General features: G+C 43.2%; 1 protein-coding gene across 1 annotated transcript; it reads left to right on the top strand.

The window, feature by feature from the left end:
- The first annotated feature begins 43 nt into the window (after positions 1-43).
- On the top strand, positions 44-874 carry Nfilz (NFIL3 like basic leucine zipper). The gene has a single exon (NM_001401230.1). It carries the CDS (start codon positions 44-46, stop codon positions 872-874), a length of 831 nt encoding a protein of 276 aa, NP_001388159.1.
- The last annotated feature ends 22,429 nt before the right edge of the window (positions 875-23,303 follow it).

Here is a 23,303-nt window from a genome sequence, read left to right as displayed (position 1 = left end):
CCAAGACCTTTTAAAAAAATCTTTTCTAGGTACCGAGGCAGCTATGAATGTGGATGGTTTGAGCATACCCAATCAGGGACCCAGCAAAGTATTTTGGGGCACTCGCAGGGGTCCAACCACACGCCGGCAAAGGGAGTTCATGCCGGAAGAGAAGAAGGACACAGTTTACTGGGAGAAACGGAGAAAGAACAACGAGGCAGCCAAGCGGTCTCGAGAAAAGCGACGTCTCAATGATGTGGCTATTGAAGGCAGGCTGGCCATGCTGCTGGAGGAGAATGCTGTACTACGGGCTGAACTGCAAGCGCTCAAACTTCAATTTGGCTTGTTACCATCCATGTGTGGTTCCCGGATGTTGCCCTTGCAAGCCTTGCTCTGGAAGTCTTCCTGGACTGGGGAGTCCCATTCAGGGGCTGACTCATTCTTGCCTTTGCCTGGTGGCCATGGCTGTCTGTTCAAACCATATTCGGTGGATTCTGGGATTCCAGGCTGCTCAGGCTGCCTGGTGGCTCAAGGGTGGCCTGGCTTATCTGCTTCCTCCAGGTTCTTGCAGGAGTCAGAGCCCTTGTCCCACCGAATAGTTGACAGGGCCTTTCACGCTGCCTTCCCAGATACTGTCTTTGGTTGTCATTTCCTAGATAGGCATGTGGGAACAAGACCAGAACTAAAGACTTGTTGTGGCCTGTGGTCACCTGTGCCCACTGGATCCCATGCCCCAGGGTACTCAGGTATATCAATGGCCTCCTCTGAGAGTTCAATGGGATTTTCTCCGAGTATGACCTGCCCTGTCCCAGGTAACAGGTCTGAGGGTCTGGCTCAGATTTCCCTGCCTCACAAGCTGCGCATCAAATCCCAACTCTCAAGCCTGTTATGCTGAGGTTGGGAAGTTTGCCAGGGAAGCCCCCTGAGAGCTGCCTCTGGTCAGACCCAGACTTGCAAAGGGATGATTAGAATTGAACACAGATTTCTATAAGGGATGGGTGGCTTAACTCTGACTGGTTACTAGGGTTGGACCAATCTTGCAGGAAGTTGCCCTCACTGGGTGGGTCCATCTTCTGGAGCCTAGACTTGAGCTCTAAAAAGAGAGGGGATGAGGTCTCATATTGGATAATATTATAGTTTTTTACTTTCCCCTAAAATCTGAACTTTGGGTTACTTATCGTCACCCCTTAATCTCTTCACTCATCGTCATCCACCCACCCATCAGTCCATCCAAATGATTTTTCCATCCATCTATCCATCCATTCATCCTCCATATTCCCACCCATTTTATACCTGTTAACTCATCTTTCCACCCCTCTGCCCCTCTGTTTACTTCTTTTATATGTATTTATTTTTATTCACCCACTCATGTCTTTCTATTCATTCTCCCATCTATATATTCATTTTCTACTCATTTATTCATTTATTCATCTTTCATCCATTGATCATCCCACCCATCCATCCACTCACCCATCCATCCATCTACTCATATAACCATCCACCCACCCCATCCATCTATGCACCAATGCATGCATGCATTCATCCATCAATTCACCCATCCATCCACCTGCCCACTCACCCATCCATCCATCCATCCACCATCCACCATCTATTGATCCATCAAACTTATCCTTCACTACCTTCATCTTTTCATACATCTTACCAATCTATCTCATTGCCTGGCTATCTATCTATCTATCTATCTATCTATTATCTGTACTGGCTAGCTTTTATCACTGTGGGTGATGCCACTCTGAAGGTGGTGCTGGGTGTTTAAGAAATCAAGGTGATCAAACCACGAGGAGCAACCAATCCAGCTTGCAGCATTCCCCCATGGCCTCTGCGGTGGAGAATCAACTTTTGCTTCCAGATTCCTGCCTTGTTTGACTTCCCTTCTCTGACTTCCCTTAGCAATGGGAGCATGACCTGAGAGTTGTAAGCTGAAACCAACCTTTCCTTCTCAACTTGCTTATGGCTATTGTGTTTTATCACTGCAGTAGAATCAATCCTTAAGACCCTTATGTCTGCCTGCCTGCCTGCCTGCCTGCCTGCCTATCTATCTATCTATCTATCTATCTATCTATCTATCTATCTATCTATCTATCTATCTATCTATCTTCTATTCATCCACATGTTATATATATGCTGATAATAAAGATTTTAAAGAAAAAATGTTTATGGCTATGGTGTTTCCTAACAGTAATAAAATTCCCAACAGTCTGTCTGTCTGTCTATCTATTTATCTATCTATCTATCTATCTATCTATCTATCTATCTATCTATCTATCTCTTTTATCATCTTCTATTAGTTCATCTATCTACATATTGACATCTTCATTCTTCTTTTTATACATTCTTTCATCCATTATTCTATTCATCCACGTATCTTCTCACCCAACTATTAATATGTTTACTTATCATTCATCCTGTTCATCTGTCCATTCATTAGTCCTTTAGCCCTTATTCATCACCCCTTCCATCCATCCACCCATACATCCACCCATCCACATCTTTACTCCTTATATTTTCCAGTTTCCATCCATCTGTTGATCTATCCATTCTCCTTTCATTTCTTTATACATTTAATTACTAATTTCTGCTCACTTTTTCTACCTCTCATTCATCCTTCATCTTTTTTTTTTTTTTTTAAAAAAAACTACTCACTGTCTCCTTTCCAACTCACTCATGATCTTTGGCCTTCCCTTTGTTTCCAGCTAAGAAGTAAAGTGTAAGCCATACCAGCAGAGAAAATAATGTCTTAGAGAGTCTGAATCCTGAATACTTGGAGGTCATCTTGGGGGTTTTGGGATAGGGGATCAGATGTACCTGGTTGAGATGACTTCTTTGTGTCTTGGATCAGGGTCCCATACTCCTGGAACAGGTTAGTAGTCTGTATATATGTGTCTCTGTGTGTTTATGTTCTTGTATGAAGGTTTGTGTGAATTTGTGTTTTTATGAATTTTTTTTGTGTACCCATGTGTTTATGTTGACATGACTCTCCTCTTCTTATTGTTGACGCTGAGGACCAGATAGATACACTTCCAACTGGCCAGAAGAAATAACCACACAACATAAGGCTCTCTCCTGAATAGCAGAGCCCATCCCCTCTTCAGTTTCTTAGTCAAGAAGGGTTTTCTTTAATTAGATTTTGAGTTGTAGGGCCCTAACTACAATTCTGGGGAGAGCTAGTAGAGGCAGGCGGCACCTCTTTTCTGGTTCTTTGGCTGAGCTGTGAACGATCCTGGACAGAGAGAGCCATCAGGAGTCAGGAGCATCCCCACATTAGATGTGGATTCTGGGCTAGTTCTCAGTCACCCTAATGAATCAGGGTAAGGACTAACCACTACCTTACTGGATTTGAGTTAAGTGTGGCCCCTTCCACTGGGCCTGTTTTTTTCTTTAAAAGCTTTATTATCAGCATATATTTAAACATAATATTGAGTTTTGCTATGACATTTCCCTACATGTATATTATGTATTTTCATCATACCTCCCATCACGCTCTCTTGGTCCTGCCCATTCCTGCTGATGGTGTTGATGGTGCTGATAGTGTCTTTTTCCCATTGAGTCCTTCTAATTTCATATCTTTGTTTTTGGTGACCCAATGAATTTAATTGGGGTTGCTTACAGGAACATGGGTTAGGATTTGTTTAAGGAAACAGGAGCAATTTGCCCATGAGTAGTACATAACTAAAAGACATCTCAAACCCCCAGCCATTAACTGCCTATCAATCCTCAGGGATGGGCAGGGCCTCATGAGCCCCTCCCCCCAGGAACTACTAACTGCCTATAAATCCTTAAGAATAGGTGGGGCCTCATAACCCTCTTATCTTAACAATTATTGACTGCCTTAACAATCCTCAGAAGGATGGAGACTTGTGAACCCCTTTCCCCTCCCATTTGCATCGATTAACTGCCTATGAATCTTCAGGGAGAGGTAGGATCTGGTGAGTCATTCTTCCTGGCAACTGATCACTGCCCCTCCCCCATACCGCTTTCTACAACCTCTTCCCTTCTCCTCTGAGAGGGTGGAGACCCACCCTTGGTATCCCTCCCCACCCCCCAACATGGCACATCAAGTCTCTGGGGGCTTAGGTGCATCCTCCTCCACTGAGGCCAGACAGGGCAGCCCAGCTAGAAGAACATATCCCACAGACAGACAACAGCTTTTGGGACAGCCCCCATCCCAGTTGTTCAGGACCCACATGAACACAGAGCTACACATCAGTCCACAGAGCCCTTCCCTTGAGAATTGGATTTTTCAAGAATGACTGGAAAGGCTGGAGGGAAGCCTTCCTAGAATAGGTGGTTGGAGTCAGCTAGTACCTGTCACTGGAAAACGTCGAGTAGGGTTGGGAAAAGTTCTTGTTAGCAAATATCTTAGATTTATAAAATCTGAAAACCAGACTTGTTCTGCATGGGTGGGGCTCCTGGAGTCTGCAGGTGAGTGGTTATTCAGTTGTTACTTCCATCCTCCTGGGGTTGGAGAACTCATTGCCTTTAAATCTGTTTCACTGATTCCTTCTCTTGGGCCCAAACCTGTGTCTAATAACTCACAGTTCAGATCTCCGTCTCTTTCCCTATACTCTGCTTGGAGATGGCTTGGAAGAATCTGTTTCTTCCTCTACAAAGTACAGACTATCACACTTTAGATGGTCTGAGGACCAAATTTCAGTCATTGTACATGTAGCTCAAGAGCTCAGAGTTTTCTCGTTCAGTTAGTGTAGCTGTACACCCCTGGTATAGTTTTTACTCACTTACCAACCAAATGTTAACTCCTGTTTTTTTCCTTATTGTGTAGAAAGGTCTTACATTTCCTGATTTGCTGATGTGCTTAGGCGACATGCCCTCTCACTTCAAAATAACTTCCCTTTACTATGACTTTCCTTTTCCTTTTTCCTTTTTAATAATGCTATTTATATATGATAGTTATAGAAACTGAATAGAAAACACTCATTCACTATATATATATTTTGAACAAGTCTCTTTTTGTGATCCTTCTGTGGGGCCAAGGAAGAAGGTCAAGTAGATGAGTATGTCAAAAGAAGAAACTCATATCAGTGTCCAGAACCTTTTCAAGATGTGTTGATGAACACTGTGTTGAGTGCTCTAACCACAACTGTCGCTTCTGCCTTCTGAGAACCACTGCACAGATGATTCTTCCCATGTGGGTTCCTAGAAACACTGTTGTAAGAGCTGGAACCTACTTAACACTTTGGGGTACCCAGGTGACCGTTGGTGTAGTGTCAGTTTCATGATAGCTTTAGGGAAGAATTTTGGGACATCCCATGGTCATGCATTACTTTATCTCCTCTATCCATCCTTCCATGTCGAAAGAGTTCTTTGGGTATGAATGCCTAAAATTCCCTTTTTGCCTCAGGTATATCCAATCAATATATGTTCAATCAAGACAGGATGGAAATTTCTACCTCCTTCAGCCCATAACTTCCAGGACTAGCTACGAAGCTTGTGGAGGATACTGATGTGGCCACATTCCTCTGTTTTGCCTGCAAGGTCTCTCCAATATACTATGATGGCTGAACACATCCAAATTGCTGTGAGTGTATGAGTGGTGTGTGTGTGTGTGTGTGTGTGTGTGTGTGTGTGTGTGTGTGTGTTGTGTGTAGAGGACAGAAGTTGAAGTCTGGTGTCTTCCTTGATCACTCTCCATCATATTCTGAAGCTGGATCTCTCATTTGAATATACAGCTCTCTTCTTTGGTTAGTCTAGCTATCCAGCTTGTTCTGGGGATTCTTTGTCTCCACTTCCTAGGGTCAGGATTAGAGGTAGTCTGCTACACCTATCCAGTATTTACCTGGGCTCTGGAGATTAGAACTCAGGTCCTCATGATTGTGCAGCAAGCCCTTTGCTCATTAAGCCATCTCATCAGCCCTCATCTGGTTTCTCTCTCACATTGGAATCCTCAAGCTATCACCCCCCACTCAGGAACCCCTTCCACAGTAGCTTAATCAGAATTTGCTTTCTGATCTGTGGGGTAGTGGGGAAAAGAGCTCATCTCCTAAGTGTGAGAATTTTAATCTGGAGGAGTCAATGTGTTGGTGTGTACTGTGATCACAGTGGTGGAGAGATGAGAAGTGGAGACAGGCCTATACCTGGAACTCACTTGGGACATCCCATGGTCACTTGGCCCAGTTCCAGGCAAATGAGAGATGAGACCCTGCCTCGAACAAAATGTGGGAGGTGTTCAAGGAATGACATGTTATCCTTTGATCTTCATATGTATATGCACAGATATGCATGCTCCAGCTTGGTTTGTAGCCAAGCATGATTTTGAACTTCATATCCTCCTTCCTCAACCCACTGAGTACTGGAAATACAGGCCTGTGCCACCATACCTGGCCCAGAATTTGCTTTTGAATAAATCTGTAGGTGATCTGTATGCTCATTACAATTAGAAAATCAGTGATCTGGGGTAGACATTGGTCAAAATTTGACTTTATAGGACAGACAGCCTCAATTGTCACTACTCTATTCTGTAGACTGTAGCAATGACAGCTGTAGCATATAAACATGTACGGTAGCATGCACAAAGCTCTGGGTGTCATTCCTAGCACTGCGAAACCTGAGACTGAGGCACATACCTGTCATCTCAGCACTCTAAGGGTCAGAAGTTAAAATCATTCTTGCATGTATAGTGATTTAAGACTAGCCTGTGCTACACAAGACCCTGTCTCAAAGACCAACCATCTCTTAAACAATTTTACAATAAAACAGGTGGAGGAAAATCTGTGCTCAAATACACCCTCTTTGATTAAAAAATGTAGCCAAATTTGTACTATGGAACACAGTGTGTTGATGACACTCTGAGCTGCATATTCTGGAGTGAAATTGTGGATTTTGGGGGTATTTTCATGCTATTTTAAATTATCTTATCTATTTATTTACTTTTCATTTTTTGGATATTTTCTTTATTTACACTTTAAATGTTATCCCCCTTCCTGGTTTCCCCTCCGGCAACCCCCTATCCCCTTCCATTGCCCCTGCTTCTATGAGGGTGCCCCCTACCCCATTCACTCCCACACAAACTCGCTCCCTCCTCCCCTCCCTGGCACTCCCCTACTCTGGGGTGTCAAGCCTTCACAGGAACAAGGGCCTTTCCTCCCACAGAGGTCCAAAAAAGCCATCCTCTGCTACATATGTGACTGGAGCCAAGGGTCACTCCATGTGTACTCTTTGGTTGGTGGTTTAGTCCCTGGGAGCTCTGGGGTATTTGCTTGGTTGATATTGTTGTTCTTCCTATGGGGTGGCAAACTCTTCAGCTCCTTCGGTCCTTTCTTTAACTCCTCCATTGGGGATCCCATTCTCAGTCCAATGGTTGGCTGTGAGCATCTGCCTCTGTATTTGTCAGGCTATGGACAGTTATATCAGGCTCCTGTCAGCATGCACTTCTTCGCATCAATAATAGTGTCTGGGTTTGGAGACTGTATATGGTCTGGATCCTCAGATAGGGCAGTCTCTGGATGGTCTGTCCTTCAGTCTCTGCTCCACACTTTGTCTCTGTATTTCTCAAGTGAGTATTTTGTTTCCCCTTCTAAGAAGGACTGAAGCATCCACACTTTGCTCTTACATTTTCTTGAGCTTCATGTGGTCTGTAAATTGTATCTTGAGTATTCCAAGCCTTTGGGCTAATATCCACTTATCAGTGAGGGCATATCGTGTGTGTTCTTTTGTGATTGGGTTACCTCACTCAGGAGGATATTTTCTAGTTCCATCCATTTGCCTAAGAAATTCATGAAGTCATTGTTTTTAATAGCTGAGTAGTATTTCATTGTGAAAATGTACCACATTTTCTGTGTCCATTCCTCTGTGGAAGAACATCTGGGTCCTTTCCAGCTTCTGGCTATTATAAATAAGCCTGCTGTGAACATAGTGGAGCACGTGTCCTTGTTATATGTTGGAGTTTCTTTTGGGTGTATGCCTAGGAGTTGTATAGCTGGGTCCTCAGATAGTACTATGTCCAATATTCTGAGGAACTGGCAGACTGATTTTCAGAGTGGCTGTACCAGCTTTCAGTCACACCAACAATGGAGGAGTTTTCCTATTCTTTCACATCCTGGCCAGCATCTGCTGTCACCTGAGTTTTTGATCTTAGCCATTCTGACTGGTGTGAGGAGGGATCTCAGGGTTTTGATTTGCATTTTCCTGGTGACTAAGGATGTTGAACATTTCTTTAGGTGCTTCTTGGCCATTCGATATTCCTCAGTTGAGAATTCTTTGTTTAGCTCTGTACCCCATTTTTTTTAAAATAGGGGTATTTGATTCTCTGGAGTCTAACTTCTTGAGTTCTTTGTATATATTGGATATTAGCCCTCTATCAGATATAGGATTGGTAAAGATCTTTTCCCAATCTGTTGGTTGTTGATTTGTCCTAACCACAGTGTCCTTTCCCTTACAGAAGCTTTGCAGTTTTATGAGATCCCATTTGTTGATTCTTGATCTTAGAGCATAAGCGATTGATGTTCTGTTCAGGAAATTTCCTCCAGTGTCCATGTATTCTAGGCTCTTCCCCACTTTTTTCTATTAGTTTGAGTGTATCTGGTTTGATGTGGAGGTCCTTTATCCACTTGGACTTGAGCTTTGTACGGGGTGATAAGAATGGGTTGATTTGCATTCTTCTACATGCTGACTTTCGGTTGAACCAGCACCATTTGTTGAAAATGCTATCTTTTTTCCACTGGATGGTTTTAGCTTCTTTGTCAAAGATCAAGTGACCATAGGTGTGTGGGTTCATTTCTTGGTCTTCAATTCTATTCCACTGGTCTCTGTACCAATACCACGCAGTTTTTATCACTATTGCTCTGTAATACTGCTTGAGTTCAGGGTTAGTGATTCCCCCAGAAGTTCTTTTATTGTTGAGTATAGTTTTAGCTATCCTGGGTTTTTTGTTGTTCCAAATGAATTTGCAAATTGCTCTAACTCTATGAAGAATTGAGTTGGAATTTTGATGGGAATTGCATTGAATCTCTAGATTGCTTTTGGCAAAATGGCCATTTTTACTATATTAATCTTGCCAAACCATGCACATGGGAGATTTTTCCATCTTCTGAGATCTTGTTTGATTTCTTTCTTAGGAGACTGGAAGTTCTTGTAATACAGATCTTTCACTTGCTTGACTAGAGTAAAATTTCTTTTATGAATTTGGGTGCCCTTTCCTTTGGAGCATAGATGTTCAGAATTGATAGTTCTTCTTGGTAGATTTTTCCTTTGATGAGTATGAAGTGTCCTTCCTTAGCTTTTTTTTTTTGATAGCTTTTGGTTGAAATTTGATTTTATTTGATATTAAAATGGTTACTCCAGCTTGTTTCTTGGGAACATTTGCTTGGAAAATTATTTTCCAGCCTTTTACTGTGAGAGAGTCTCTGTGTTTGTCAGTGAGGTGCATTTCCTGTATGCAGCAAAATGCTGGGTCCTGTTTATGTATCCAGTTTGTTCATCTATGTCTTTTTATTGGGGAATTGAGTCCGATGATGTTAAGAGATACTAAGGAATAGTGATTGTTATTTCCTGTCATTTTTCTTGTTAGAAATGGAATTATGTTTGTGTGGATATCTTCTCTGGGTTTGTTGTTTTCTATGGTGTAGCTTCCCTTCTTGTGTTGGAGTTTTCCATCTATTATCCTTTGTAGGGCTTCATTTGTGGAAAACTATTGTGCAAATTTTCTTTTGTCATGGAATATCTTGGTCTTTCCATCTATGTTAATGGAGACTTTTGTTGGGTATAGTAGCCTGTGCTGACATTTGTGTTCTCTTAGGGTCTGTATGAGACCAGGATCTTCTGGCTTTCACAGTTTCTGTTGAGAAGTCTGGTGTAATTCTGATTTTTCTTACTCTCTTTAATATTCTTTGTTTTGTGCATTTTGTGTTTCGATTATTATGTGAGGGGAGGAGTATTTTTTCTGGTTCATTCTATTTGGAGTTTTTTTTTTTTAGGCTTCTTGTATGTTCATGGGCATCTTTTTCTTTAGGTTAGGGAAGTTTTCTTCTATAGTTTTGTTGAAGATATTTACTGGCCCTTTAAGTTGTGAGTCTTCGGTCTCTTCTATACCTATTATTGTCCTTAGGTTTGGTCTTGTCATTGTGTCCTGGATTTTCTGGATGTTTTGGGTTAGAACCTCTTTGCATTTTGCATTTTCTTTGACTGTTGTGTCAATGTTTTCAATGGTATCTTCTGCACCCATTCACTCTTCTTTCTTTATTCTGTTGGTGATGCTGGCATCTATGACTCCTGATCTTTTTCCTAGGTTATCTATCTCCAGGGTTTTCTCCCTTCGTGATTTCTTTATTGTTTCTATTTCCAGTTTCAGATCCTGCATGGTTTTGTTCAATTCCTTCACCTGTTTGTGTTTTCTTGTATTTCTTTAAGGGATTTTTGTGTTTCCTCTGTAAGCGCTTCTACTTGTTTACCTGTGTTCTTCTGTTTTTCATTAAGGGAGTTATTTCTGTCCTTCCTAAAGTCCTCTATCATCATTATTAGATGTGATTTTAAATCGAAATCTTGCTCTTCTGGTGTGATTAGGTATCCAGGACTTGCTGTAGTTGGAGATCTGGATTCTGATGATGCCGTGTAGCCTTGGTTTCTGTTGCTTATGTTCTTGTGCTTGCCTCTTGCCATCTGGTTTTCTCTAGTGCTACCTATCCTTGCTGTCTGTGCATGGAGTCTGTTTCTCCTGTGATCCTGGTTATGTCAGTACTTCTCAGAGTGCAGCTGTCTCTGTGATCCTGTAATTCTGGAATGCTGTGATCCTGAGATCCTGTTGTGCCAGAACTCCTGGGAGTCAAGCTTTCTCAGGGTGTTGCAGGGGTGGGTGGGGAGCCAGAGCCTGGGTTTGCTCCCGGCACTGGTGCAAGCTGCAAGGAACCCATGCCTCGAGTTGGGCAGAAGTTTGTGTTTCCCTGGTTCCTGTAGGGATCCTAGTTACACTGGGTGTTGAGAAAGATGTTGTGGCCTCAACTGTGATCTTGAGTGTGTCAGAGCTGCAGTGCTCCTGGTTGTGTCAGATCTCCTGGGAGTCGAGCTTCCTTTGTGATCCTGTGATCCTAGCCATATTAGAGCACCTGAAAGTGGAGCTTCCTCTGGGTGTTGTGGGAATTCGTGTGGAACCAGTGCCCAAGGTCTGCTCAGGGCACTGGCTCAGGCCTGAAGAAACCCGTGCCAGTAGCTGGGCGGGGGTTTCCATGTCCCTGGATCCTGTGTGACCCAGTTACTTTGGGTGTTGGGGTAGATGTTGTGGCCTCTTTTGTGATCCTGGGTGTTTCAGAGCACCTGGGAGTCGGGCTTCCTCTGGGTGTTATAGGAGTGGGTGCAGAGCCAGTGCCCCAGGTCTGCTCTGGATGCAGGTTCAAACTTGAAGGAACCTATGCCACTGGATGGGCAGGGGTTCCTGTGTCCCTGGATCCTGGGGGTCTCAGTGACTCCGAGTGTTGGTTCAGTTATTGTGTCCCCCCCCCCCCACCTTGGTCCTGGGTGTGTTAGAGCACCTGAGAGTCAGGAGCCAGCATCCAAAGTCTTCTCAGGGCACTGGTACAGACTGGAAGGGCTTACTGCTCTCTCTCTCCCTCCCTCCCTCTCTCCCTCCCTCCCTCCCTCCCTCCCTCCCTCCCTCCCTCCCTCCCTCCCTTCTTTCCTCTCTCTCTCTCTCTCTCTCTCTCTCTCTCTCTCTCTCTCTCTCTTTCTTTCTTTCTTTCTACACTTTAGGTTTTATTCCCCTCCCGGTCCACCCTCTGACTGTTCCACATCCCATACCTCCTTTCTGCTCCCTTGTCTCCATGAGGATGTCCCCACCCCACCCACCCCACCAGTCCTTTAAACTCCCTGGGGCCTCCAGTCTCTCGAGGGTTAGGGGCATCTTGTCTGACTGAACCCAGACCCTGTAGTCCTCTGCTGTGTATGTGTTGGGGGCCTCATATCAGTTTTCATTCTTAATATATTCAAAATGCTGTGCAGAATAGAATTCTTTTTTTTTTTTTATTAACTTGAGTATTTCTTATTTACATTTCGAATGTTATTCCCTTTCCCGGTTTCCGGGCAAACATCCCCCTAATCCCTCCCCCTCCCCTTCTTTATGGATGTTCCCCTCCCCACCCTCCCCCCATTGCCGCCCTCCCCCCAACAATCACGTTCACTGGGGGTTCAGTCTTAGCAGGACCCAGGGCTTCCCCTTCCACTGGTGCTCTTACTAGGATATTCATTGCTACCTATGAGGTCAGAGTCCAGGGTCAGTCCATGTATAGTTTTTAGGTAGTGGCTTAGTCCCTGGAAGCTCTAGTTGCTTGGCATTGTTGTTCATATGGGGTCTCAAGCCCCTTCAGCTCTTTCAGTCCTTTCTCTGATTCCTTCAACGGGGGTCCTACAGAATAGAATTCTAATGGACATTCCTCTAGTAGGCAAATGAAATTTGTATTCTCATATTTTAAAGCTTCCAAATTATCTTTAAAACATTTGCTTGTTTGATTTTTAAATTACATTTTATTTTGTGTGTGTGTATGTGTGTGTATGTGTCACACATGCTCATGAATGGTGTACTTACTCCAGTCTGTGCACACAGATGTGACATGTGGTGTGATATTCAAATCTACTGGGAAAGACTAAAGACTAGGACCCAATTCTGATATGATGAATTTATTATTACTGCTAGCAGAAGGACCATGCCCATAGATCCAAAAAGCATGCAGTTCCTAAGGGAACTAAAGGAAATGTTTATAAAGGTGAACATCAAAGGTGAACACTACATTTATACCATGCTTTATGGAACCCATAGCTGGATGAAAAAAATTGGTATACTGCCCTCAGTAATTGGTTACTCATCTCTGTTATACAGTGACAAATAGACCTGATCATTCCAGTCGTACAGTGACAAGTGAATTTGGTTAATTATCTCACAGCAGGAGCATTATTATCTTATTCTTTCTTTCCTATTATTTTTTAAATTTTTATTCATTCACTTTACATAACAATTGCTGCTCCCCCCTACCAGTCCCTCTGAGTCTCTCCCACAACCCCTCCCCTTCTCCTCTGAGAGGGTGGAAACCCAACTTGGGTATCCCTGATTCTGACAATCCAAGTCTCTGCAGGGCTAGGCGCATGCATCCTCTTCCACTAAGCCAGAAAAGGCAGCCAAGTTTGGGGAACATATTCCACCAACAGGGAACAGCTTTAGGGATAGCTCCTGCTCCAGTTGTTGGGGGACCCACATGAAGACTAAGCTTCACATTTGCTACATTTGTTCAGGGGTCCTAGGTCTAGCCCATGTGTGCCCTTTGGTTGGCGGTTCAGTCTCTGAACGCCCCAAGAGTCCAGGTTAGTTGACTCTGTTGGTCTTCCTGTGGTGTTCCTATCTGCTTCAGGGTCCTCAATCCTTTCCTCAACTCTTCCATAAGAATCCCTGAGTTCCATCCAATATTTGGCTGTGGATCTCTGAATCTGTTTCAGTCAGCAGCTGGGTGGAGCCTCTCGGAGGACAGTTATGCTAGGTTCCTGTCTGCAAGAATAACAGCATCATTAATAGTATCAGGGACTGGTGCTTGCCCATGGGATGGGTCTATTGTTGGGCCCATTATTGGTTGGCCATTCCCTCAGTCTCTATTCCATCCCCTGTCCCTGCATTTCTTGCAAGTAGGATAAATTTTGGGTTGAAAGTTTTGTGGGTGAGTGGGTGTCCCTCTTGCTCCAGTGGAGTTCCCTTCTGGCTACAGGAGGTGGCCTTTTCAGGTTCCAAATCCTCACTGCTATGAATCTCAACTAAGGTCACCACTGTTGATGCCTGGGAGCCGCCTCCATCCCAAGTCTCTGGCATTTGCCAGCACACGCTATTACTTGAGTTTTTGATCTTAGTCATCTGATGGGTGTATGATGGGATCTCAGAGTCCTTTTGATTTGCATTTTCCTGACGACTGGGGACATTGAACATTTCTTTAAGTGCTTCTCAGCTATTTGAGATTCCTCTGTTGAGAACTCTCTGTTTAGCTCTATAGCCCATTTTTAAAAATTTAACTTATTTTTTTGTTTTTACTTATTCACTTTATATCCTGCTTATTGCCCACCTCGTGGTAACCCTTTCCCACAGTCCTTCCCCTGTGCCCTTCTCCTCTGGACAGGTAGGGGCCCCCTCGATATCCTCCCCACACACTGCACTTCAAGTCTCTGTGAGGCTAGGCACTTCCTCTCCCATTGAGGCCAGACAAAGTAACCCAGTTATAAGAACATATGCTACTGTATCCCATTTTTAATTGGGCTATTTGATTTATTTGTGTCTAACTTCTTGAGTTCTTTATAAATTTTGGATATTAGCCCTTTGTCAGATGTAGAGATAGTGAAGATCCTTTCTTAATTTGCAGGCTGTCATTCCATCCTACTGACAGTGTCCTTTGCTTTATAGAAGATTTTAAGTTTTATGAGGTCTCATTTATCAATTGTTGGTCTAAGAACCTAAACCATTTGTATTCTGTTCAAGAAATTGTCTCCTGTATCAATGACTTTAAGGTTATTCCCCACATTCTGTTCAATTAGATTTAGTGTACCTATCTGGTTTTACATTGAGGTCTTTGATCCACCAGGAGTTGAGTTTTGTTCAGGGTGATAGATATGTATTTATTTGCATTCTTCTACATGCAGACCTTGAAAGAGCAATTCTCAACTTCATAGGGAAAAAAACCCAGGAGAACTAAAACAATCCAGAGCAATAAAAGAACTTCTGGAGTTATCACCATGTCTGACCTCAAGCAATAGTAATAAAAAGTGCATGGTATTGGTATAGGAATAGATAGGTCGATCAATGGAATTGAAGACCCTGAAGTAAGTCCACACATCTATGGACTCTTGATTTTTGACAAAGAAGGCAAAACTGTACAAGGGAAAGCATCTTCAACAAATGATGCTAACTGAAATATACTAATCTTATTTTACAGTAGCAACACCTACAGGCAGCTAGGATTTTATAGGCATTTCAGTGCAAAAGTCAATGGCCCATAAAAGGTGTCTGGGATTGTGTTAAATTTCTTAGGCATTACAGGGAGTCATGCCTAAATTATTACACAGGCCTGAGCACTGTGGATAAAGTGACAACTTGCAGTAGTCAGTTTTCTCTTTTCACCGTTTGTAGCCTAGGGATTGAATTCAGGTGGTCAGGCTTGGTGGCAAGGGATGTTTTACCCAAGGAGCCATCTTGCTGGCCCTTATTTTCACTTTGAGATAGTGTTTTGTATGTGGCCTAGACTGATTTTGAACTCCTGGCTCCAGGTGATTGTCTTGTCTTAGTATCCAGAGTGTTACATGGGTTTCCTTTATCATTTTTGTCATAATCAAGAATCAGTATTATAGTGATGAAGAGGACTCTATCTTCATATTATGGGCACCAGAGAAAGACAAGATATTTATGCTTGTTTTGCCTCTGTGGTTCTGACAGTCTTGTGAGGGAAGAGATTTAAAAAAAGAAACAAACAAAAAAAACCCCCCAAACCAGAGAGAGGTATCCTGCCTCTTTTGATGTGGTTCAGGTGGAGGATGCCAGTTGCAGGTTTGCTACTGATTTTCCAACACTTGTGTTATCTGCAAAGGCAAAGAGCCCCTCACCCCCTAGATTTTTATTTTCTGAGGAAAAGTAATTGACATCACCACTGTTGGACACAGACCCTAGAGGCTAGCACAGCCAAACAATGTGCTGGGTGGAATGGTTGCCTGATGACCTTTGAATACTCTAATAACGATAAAAAAGCACGTTCAGCTTAGAAAACAAGATGATGTCTTAACAATGAAAAAGCCAGGTCTAGGTAGATGGCCCACTTGGTAAATACCTGCCATGGTTAAACACCTTGTGTAAGCATAAGGACCAAGAACCCATGTAAAAAGCTGGGTGTGTACAGGCATGCATCCGTAGCCCTAGCGCTGGTGTGCAGCTAGAAGGTGGAGACAGTAGCATCATCAGTGGTCGGCCAGTCCACCTAATCAGTGAGCTCCAGGTTCAATGAGAGACCCTGTTTAAAAGAAAATAAAGAGTTCTGGAGAGATGTATGAGAGGATAGGATTTCAGTTACCTGATTTACGTCAGATGGATCACAACCATCTGTAACTGCAGCCCTGGGGGAGGAGGGTTCAGATGCCTCTGGACTCTACAAACACCAGCGTACTCATACAGGTACATACATATATGCATGATTGAAAGTAAAATACAGAAAAAAGAAAGGAAAAGGAAGGCTGGAGAGTTCTGGTGAGATGGCTCAGTGGGTAAAGGTGCTCGCTGCTAAGCCTGATGACTGAGTTTGAGTCCCAGGACCCATATGGTGGAAAAAGAGAATCAACTCCTGCCGGTTGCCCTCTGACCTCCGTGTTTCCGACAGTGAAATGCACTATCCTTATGAATAAATAAACGCAGTAAGAGTTGAAGTCCAGATTAAACATGAAACAATGAAAGAACAAGTTACGACAAGCTCCAAAATAGAGGCAGAAGGCTTGCAAGGAGGAGGGGGATTATGATAATCACATAGGACATTAAGGAAGGGCCTTTCCAGGCTGGGAGGTGGCTCAGCGGGTAAAGAGCTGCTATGCAGGCATGGAGGTCTGGACTTGATCCCCAGCAACCCTTTTAAAAAGCTGGCCATGGTGGCATTCATATGTAATCCCAGTGCTGTGTGGCAAGATAGGTGGATCTTGAGAGCTGACTTCCCAGCTAGTCTATCTGAAATGGTGAGCTCCAGATTCTGCTTCAAAACATAAGATGGGGAAGAAACTGAAGAAGGCACCTAACATCCCCCTTCCAGATGCAGTCCTTAAAAAAGATTTACTTTTACTATTTTGTGTGTGTGATTCCTTGTAGATGGAGTGACATCTTGTGAAGGTGACACCTTATGTGGTGCTGAGAAACCCAACTCAAGTGCCCTGGGAAAGTAACAAGAGCTTTTAATGGCTGAATCGTCTCTCCAGCCTAGAGGGGAAGGGCCTTTCTTTTTAAATTTCATTTTGTTGATTAATGCTATATGTGCATATGATGTATGAATGTAAGCATGTGAGTTCTCTGATACACATGTGGAGGTGAGAAGACAGCTTGGTGGACTTGGTTCTTTTTCTCTATTGCTATCTAGGTCCCAAGGATTGAGCTCAGTCATTAGGCTTGCATGGCAAGCACCGTTACCTGCTGAAGAATCTCACAAGCCAAAAAGTCAAGTGTTTTTGGAATAGTGAGTTTTGAGTAGAGTTGAAGGAGAAAGAGATTTCCCTTGGACATCAAGACTAGCTTGTGCAAAGGCTCTGAGGCAGAGTGACGCAGGAAGATCAGGGAAGTCCATGTAACTGAAGCATTGTGATCAAAGGGATGAGAGAGTAGAGGTGAGGGTGGGAATAAGACAGAGCCAGTCATGCAGCACCTAGAGGGCCAACGTAAAGACCTGGCTTCCTCTCTGAGATGGGGATTGTGGGGGAATTTCTGAGCATATATCTGTTGTAGATGTCGTCCAACTCCCATCCTGTGGTGGTATGAGGTGGAGAGAAACTAAAACCTCCTCACAAGTGCAAGAGACCTGGCTTGTTGTCTGGCAGAGTGGGATTGGGACACTCTTCATTCATTCATTCATTCATTCATTCATTCATTCATTCATTCACTCACTCAATCTTCATTCGTTGACAGTCAATGCTTGTCCAATACTTACTCTGTTTCTGAGCCTTTCTGAGATACAAGGGTCACAGAACAAATAAAATTGCCCCATGGATCACAATCACGATGGGGCAAACACTTGGATGTCTCTTCTATATTATTTATTTTACATGTTTGTGTGTTGCAGAGCTTCATTTCCTGAGCAAAACAAACCATCTTTACTCGAGCAGCTATGACTGCTCGTAAGAGGCCATCAGGACCAGATTGTGGACTGTTGCTATTCCCCTATAGAAGGAGGACATGGGGAGGGTCCTTTGATTCCTAACAGTTCCAGTCACCCCTCTCAACCACTTGTTTGCGATTCTGCCCTACATGCATGTCCTAGGGTTTCTATCTCTGTGATAAATTATATGATGAGAAGCTTGGGGAGAAAAGGGTTTATTTTATTTTATACTTTTAGATAACAATCCATCACTGAGGAAAGTCAGGGCAGGAACTTGCAGGAATTGAAACAGAAGCTATGAAGGAGTGTTGCTTACTGACTTGCTCAGCCTGCTTTCTTATAACACCCGGGACTAATGTTCTAGAAGAAGCACCACCAGTGTGCTTGGCCTCCCACTTCAATCACAGTAAAAAAAAAAAAAAAGCCAGTGCTATTGTTGATGATGGGCTATAACTGTAAGAGATAGACTGTTTCCTTTCCAAGTTGTTTTTGGTCAGTGTTTCATCACAGCAACAGAAGAGCAAAGGAGAACCCTAGAGAAAGAATGTGTGGTATGCAGGTATGGATTTACTCTTGAATGTATGTCCATTTGTGTGACCTTGTGTGTGGAGGTCAGAGGTTGGTATAGGGTTCCTTCCTTGATTGCTCTCCATCTTATATATTGGGGCAGGTTCTGTTAATTGAACCCAGAGCTTGAAGATGCCACTAGTCTAGCTATCCAGCTTCCCCCTGGGGAATGACAACAATTTATTTACTTGATGAGTCATTTTTAGCCCCATTTTCTTGTCTTTTTATTACTTTCTTCCAGCAAGTAATCATTTTTGACAAGAGTGTATCAGGTGCGTATGGGAGGTGCTGTAGGGTAAGGGACTGGCTGAGGTTGAAGGTGTCTGGTCAGGAAGGAAGTGGCCAGGAATAGCCGCAGAAAAAAATCTGGTAGACTCAGGTAAACAGGAAGAGCTCAAAATATAATAGAGGTAAGATGGCCCTAGCTGGTGACACTGCAGCTAAGAGCTATGCAATACCAGTGGGTTTGAAGGATGTAGACATTTAAACAGGCTCTGGAATTACCGACTTCTGACGACTTCTGATGGTCTGTCACTATGACAAGTGGGTTTATTGTCTGGTTTTCTGATCTAATCTAGTGGCTGCCAATGATTTCCCCTGGCCTTTGTCTATTTTTGGTGTGTGTGTGTGTGTGTGTGTGTGTGTGTGTGTGTGTGTGTGTGTGTGTGTATACCATTATACATGCACATGTAGGCCAAAGTGGGGTCTTTTAGCAGTGTCTTCTATGACTCTCCACCTTATTGATACAGGGATTCTCACCAAAGGTAGAGCTAGGCTGTCAGCTAGAAAAAGCCCCAGCCATCCTGTTTCAGCCTACCACCATGCTGGGATTACAGTTATGTGTGGGCAGCAAGCACGCTAATCAAGTGGTTTCCTCAGCCCTACCCGGGCATTTGTTAGACAAAGCCTTCCTCATTGTGATTCTCATGACTGGTTGGAGAAAGAGGCTCTCATCTATAATAATATGCCTTGCCTCATATCACATGACTGCAATGGGTCCTCATCAGTGCACTGATATCACTGTTTGCATTCCTGTTCCCCGAAGTCCTCTGCTTGGAATGCTTTCTCCTAATCTTTGTTTCTCAATATTCAGAATTTGTCTCTAATGCCTTGTTCTCAAAACAGAACCTTTTTCAAATAGTTTCATTCATTTATCCATTTCTTCATTTCTTCCCTGTTTCCCTCTGTTATCCCCCTCCAATGCCCACTGAACCTTTTTTTCCTCAACAAGTTCATGTCCTACTTCCTTGCTTTTGTTTTTCTGTGGCACACTGAGTTTAATTAGGGTTGCCTGCGCTAGCATAGATGAAGGGTTGTTTTAACAAGGGGAACTAGCCGATGGCTCTGCCACTGAAGAAAAGGACACTCCATTCCCCAGCAGCAGTTAACTGCCAACAGATCCTCAGGGAGGGATGGCATCCGGTGAACCTTCCCCATTCCATGATGGAATGTTGTTGGCCCAGGCTCCTGCAGGTAACCACAGCTGCTGTGGGTTCATGAATGCAACGTTCATGTTGCATCCTGAAGACATTTCACAGCACCCTTCCTCTTCCTCCATCTATTAGATTGACTGTGTTCTCTTTTGCACAATTTCTAAGGCCTTGGAGGAGTGATACTAATGTCCCATTTAGGGCCTAGCACTGAACATACACGATTTCTCAAGTGTTTTGACCAGTTCTTTGCACTGACCACTTCCCACTGCAAAAAGGTGATTCTCTGGCCCAGACAGAGAGAAGCACTAATCTACGGATATAAACAGCCTTCAGAAGGCCATTTGATACCATATCCACTCAGGAGAACAATGGTAGTAGGCTCATCTTAGATTCTATCACTTCCTCATTCATGGGCTTTTGAACAGCTTTACATTAGAATTCAGGAATTCTCCCTGTGGGGCTTGCTTCAATTCCAATTCTTAAATTTTTGAGTCAGGGTTTCTCTCTGTGGTCCTGGCTGTCCTGGAACTCAGGTTGAGTCAGACTGAACTCAAAATCAAAGTCAGGTGGAACAGGCTGACCTGAAAATCAAAGATCTACCTGTTTCTGCCTCCTGAGTGCTGTGTTTAAAGCTATATACCACAACATCAATTTTCTTGTTTTATAAAAATACTGTATGCATAAAGTATTGTGAATGTGGATGTGGAGGCCAGTGGAAATCTCCACTGTTTATATTCCTTTGTTTACAATATTCTTTTATTAAAAATTATTTTTCACTTGCCTATTTTTATTAATGATTATATTTACTTATTTATACCCCAAATGTTGCCCGTATTCCCAGTACCTCCTTGCAGAGTTCTTCTCCCCCCTTTTGCCTCTGAAAAGGTCCCCCCTGGACATTCCTCCTCCCTGGAGCATCAGGTCTCTACAGGTTTATGCACACCCTCTCCCACTGAGGCCAGACAAGGCAGTCCTATACTTGTATGTGCTAGGGGCCACAGACCAGCCCATGTATGCTCTTTGGTTCATGACTCAGTCTCTGGGAGCTCCCAGGGGTCTGGGTTAGTCAACACTGTTGGTGTTCCTATGAGGTTGCTATCTCTTTCAGTTTCTTCAATCCTTCCATTAACTCTTCCATAGGTGTTCCTGATCTCTGTCTGACTGTATCCGCATCTGTCTCAGTTAGCTGCTGGTAGAGCCTCTCAGAAGCAGCCATGCCAAGCTGTCTGAAAGCACAACATACTTGTGCTCACATGTTGCTAACAGGGGACTGCGCTAGTGGAAATTTGTCTCTACAACCTCTCAGTTCTGGAAGCCGTGTTAGGCTTCCTATGTGTATAGATATTTGGTCATTCTCAGATTTCTGATGGGGTTGAAGACATTATAGTCTCATAGCCTATCAGGCTGTTTAACTCTAAATATACATATTTTACTGGATAGTTATCAGATAGTATACAAGATAGCCAAGATATAATACAGATTGTAAGCCTTTCTTAAGCTGGAATGGATAACTAAATGTTCTGTTTAACTGATATAGTGATGGACTGGGTGTTGAGAATATCATATGCTTCATAAATTGTAGAATGGTAATAATTGTACTCAATTTATATATAAGTGAAAAGGCTTTTTAACTGGATAAAAAGGGGGAAATGTGGTTTGCCCAGAAGTTATCTGTATTTTGATGCTAATTCCACTGCCCCAAGGACAGCTGTCTAGTCACATACTCAGAACTCAGGTGACTTCACTTGAATTTGTAAAGTATAGGTGAGGGGCAGGTACAGGATAGAAGGAGGCCTGTCATTGGAGGAGAAGGAAGGATGGGCGGGAGAGAAGTTTGAAGGAAGAGGAGGAGACTAGGACAGAAAGGAGAGACAGGAAGAGGAGAGGGTGAGAAGCTATGGCAGGTGACATTAAGATTCTGCTCTGTGTATTTACAAGTTGTTATCATTGTTCCTAAGGGATGGATGGTACCGGGCTTTGTATGTTTAAATGGGCAATTATATCTTATTAATTGGATCTAAGATTATTGTGTTGTGTGTTCTTTTATGTGACGGTTTGAGTGTAGGAAAGTGTGCGGCGGCAGGAGACTTTGGGCTGCCGAGGAGTTGGGATGTGTTTCCGCCAAGATATCTAGCAGATATCTTGGGACACTACGGAGCCAGAGCTAGCAGGGTAAAAGACAACATTACTTTTTTCTTTTTATATTTTTACAACAACACAACATAGCATCAGTTATAGTGTTAGGGTTTGATGCATGCCCATGGAATGGATCCCATGTTGGGCTAGTAACTGGTCAGCTATTCATTCAGTCTCTGCTTCATGATTGCCCCTGCATCTATCCTTTAGATAGGAACAATTTTGGGTCAAAAATTTTGAATGTGGTTGGTGTCCCCCTCCCTCCACTGGAAGCCCTGTCTAATTTCTAGAGGTGGTCTCTTCAGGTGCCATATCTCCACTATTGGGCATTTTGATTAAGGTTCTGGAGCCTTCCTCCATCTCAGGTCTCTGGGTCTTTCTAGAAGTCCCCCCCCACCCCCGCCGCAACTGCATATTTCCTTTTATTTCCTTGGCCCTCTGGGCTTTTTCCTTGTCCCCCTCCCAATACCTGATCCTGCCCCTTTCCTCTCCACTTTCTCTCTCCCACCCAATTTCCTTTTTCCCTCTGCCTCCCATGATTATTTTGTTCCTCCTTCTAAATGGGATTGAAGCATACTCACTTGGACTTTTTTTTTTCTTTGTTTGTTTAACTTTAGTCTGTGGAGTGTATCATGGGTATTCTGTACTATTTGACTAATATCCACTTATCAGTGAGTACATACCATGCATGTCCTTTTTGGTCTTTGTTACCTCACTCAGGATGATATTTTCTAGTTCCATCCATTTGCCTGTAAAATTCATGATGCCCTTGTTTTGAACAGCTGGAGTATTCCATTGTGTAAATGAACCACATTTTCTGTAACCATTCTTAGGTTGAGGGACAACTGGATTGTTTCTAGTTTCTGATTATTACAAATAAAGCTGCTATGAACTTAGAGAAACATGTGTCCTTGTGGTATTGTGGGATATCTTTTAGGTATATGCCCAGGAGTGGTATAGCTGGGTCTTCAGGTACATTTTTTTCCCCCCAATTTTCTGAGGAACTGACATCTTGATTTCCAAAGTGGTTGTACCAGTTTGCAATCCCACCAGCAATGAAGGAGTACTCCTCTTTCTCCATATCCTCACCAGCACCTATTCTGATTGGTGTGAGGTGGAATCTCAGAGTTGTTTTGATTTGCATTTCCATGAAGACTAAGGACTTTGAAGATTTTTTTTTTTTTTTGGTTCTTTTTTTCCGGAGCTGGGGACCGAACCCAGGGCCTTGCGCTTCCTAGGTAAGCGCTCTACCACTGAGCTAAATCCCCAGCCCCTGAAGATTTCTTTAGGTGTCTTTGAGATTCCTCTGTAATGAATCCTTTGTTTGGCTTTGTACCCATTTTTTAATTGGATATTTTCTTTA

This window comes from Rattus norvegicus, chromosome 7, assembly GCF_036323735.1.
Source record: "Rattus norvegicus strain BN/NHsdMcwi chromosome 7, GRCr8, whole genome shotgun sequence".
Taxonomy (NCBI): Eukaryota; Metazoa; Chordata; class Mammalia; order Rodentia; family Muridae; genus Rattus; species Rattus norvegicus.
Note: the sequence above shows the minus strand (reverse complement) of the source record. Positions and strands in the feature narration are given on the sequence as shown.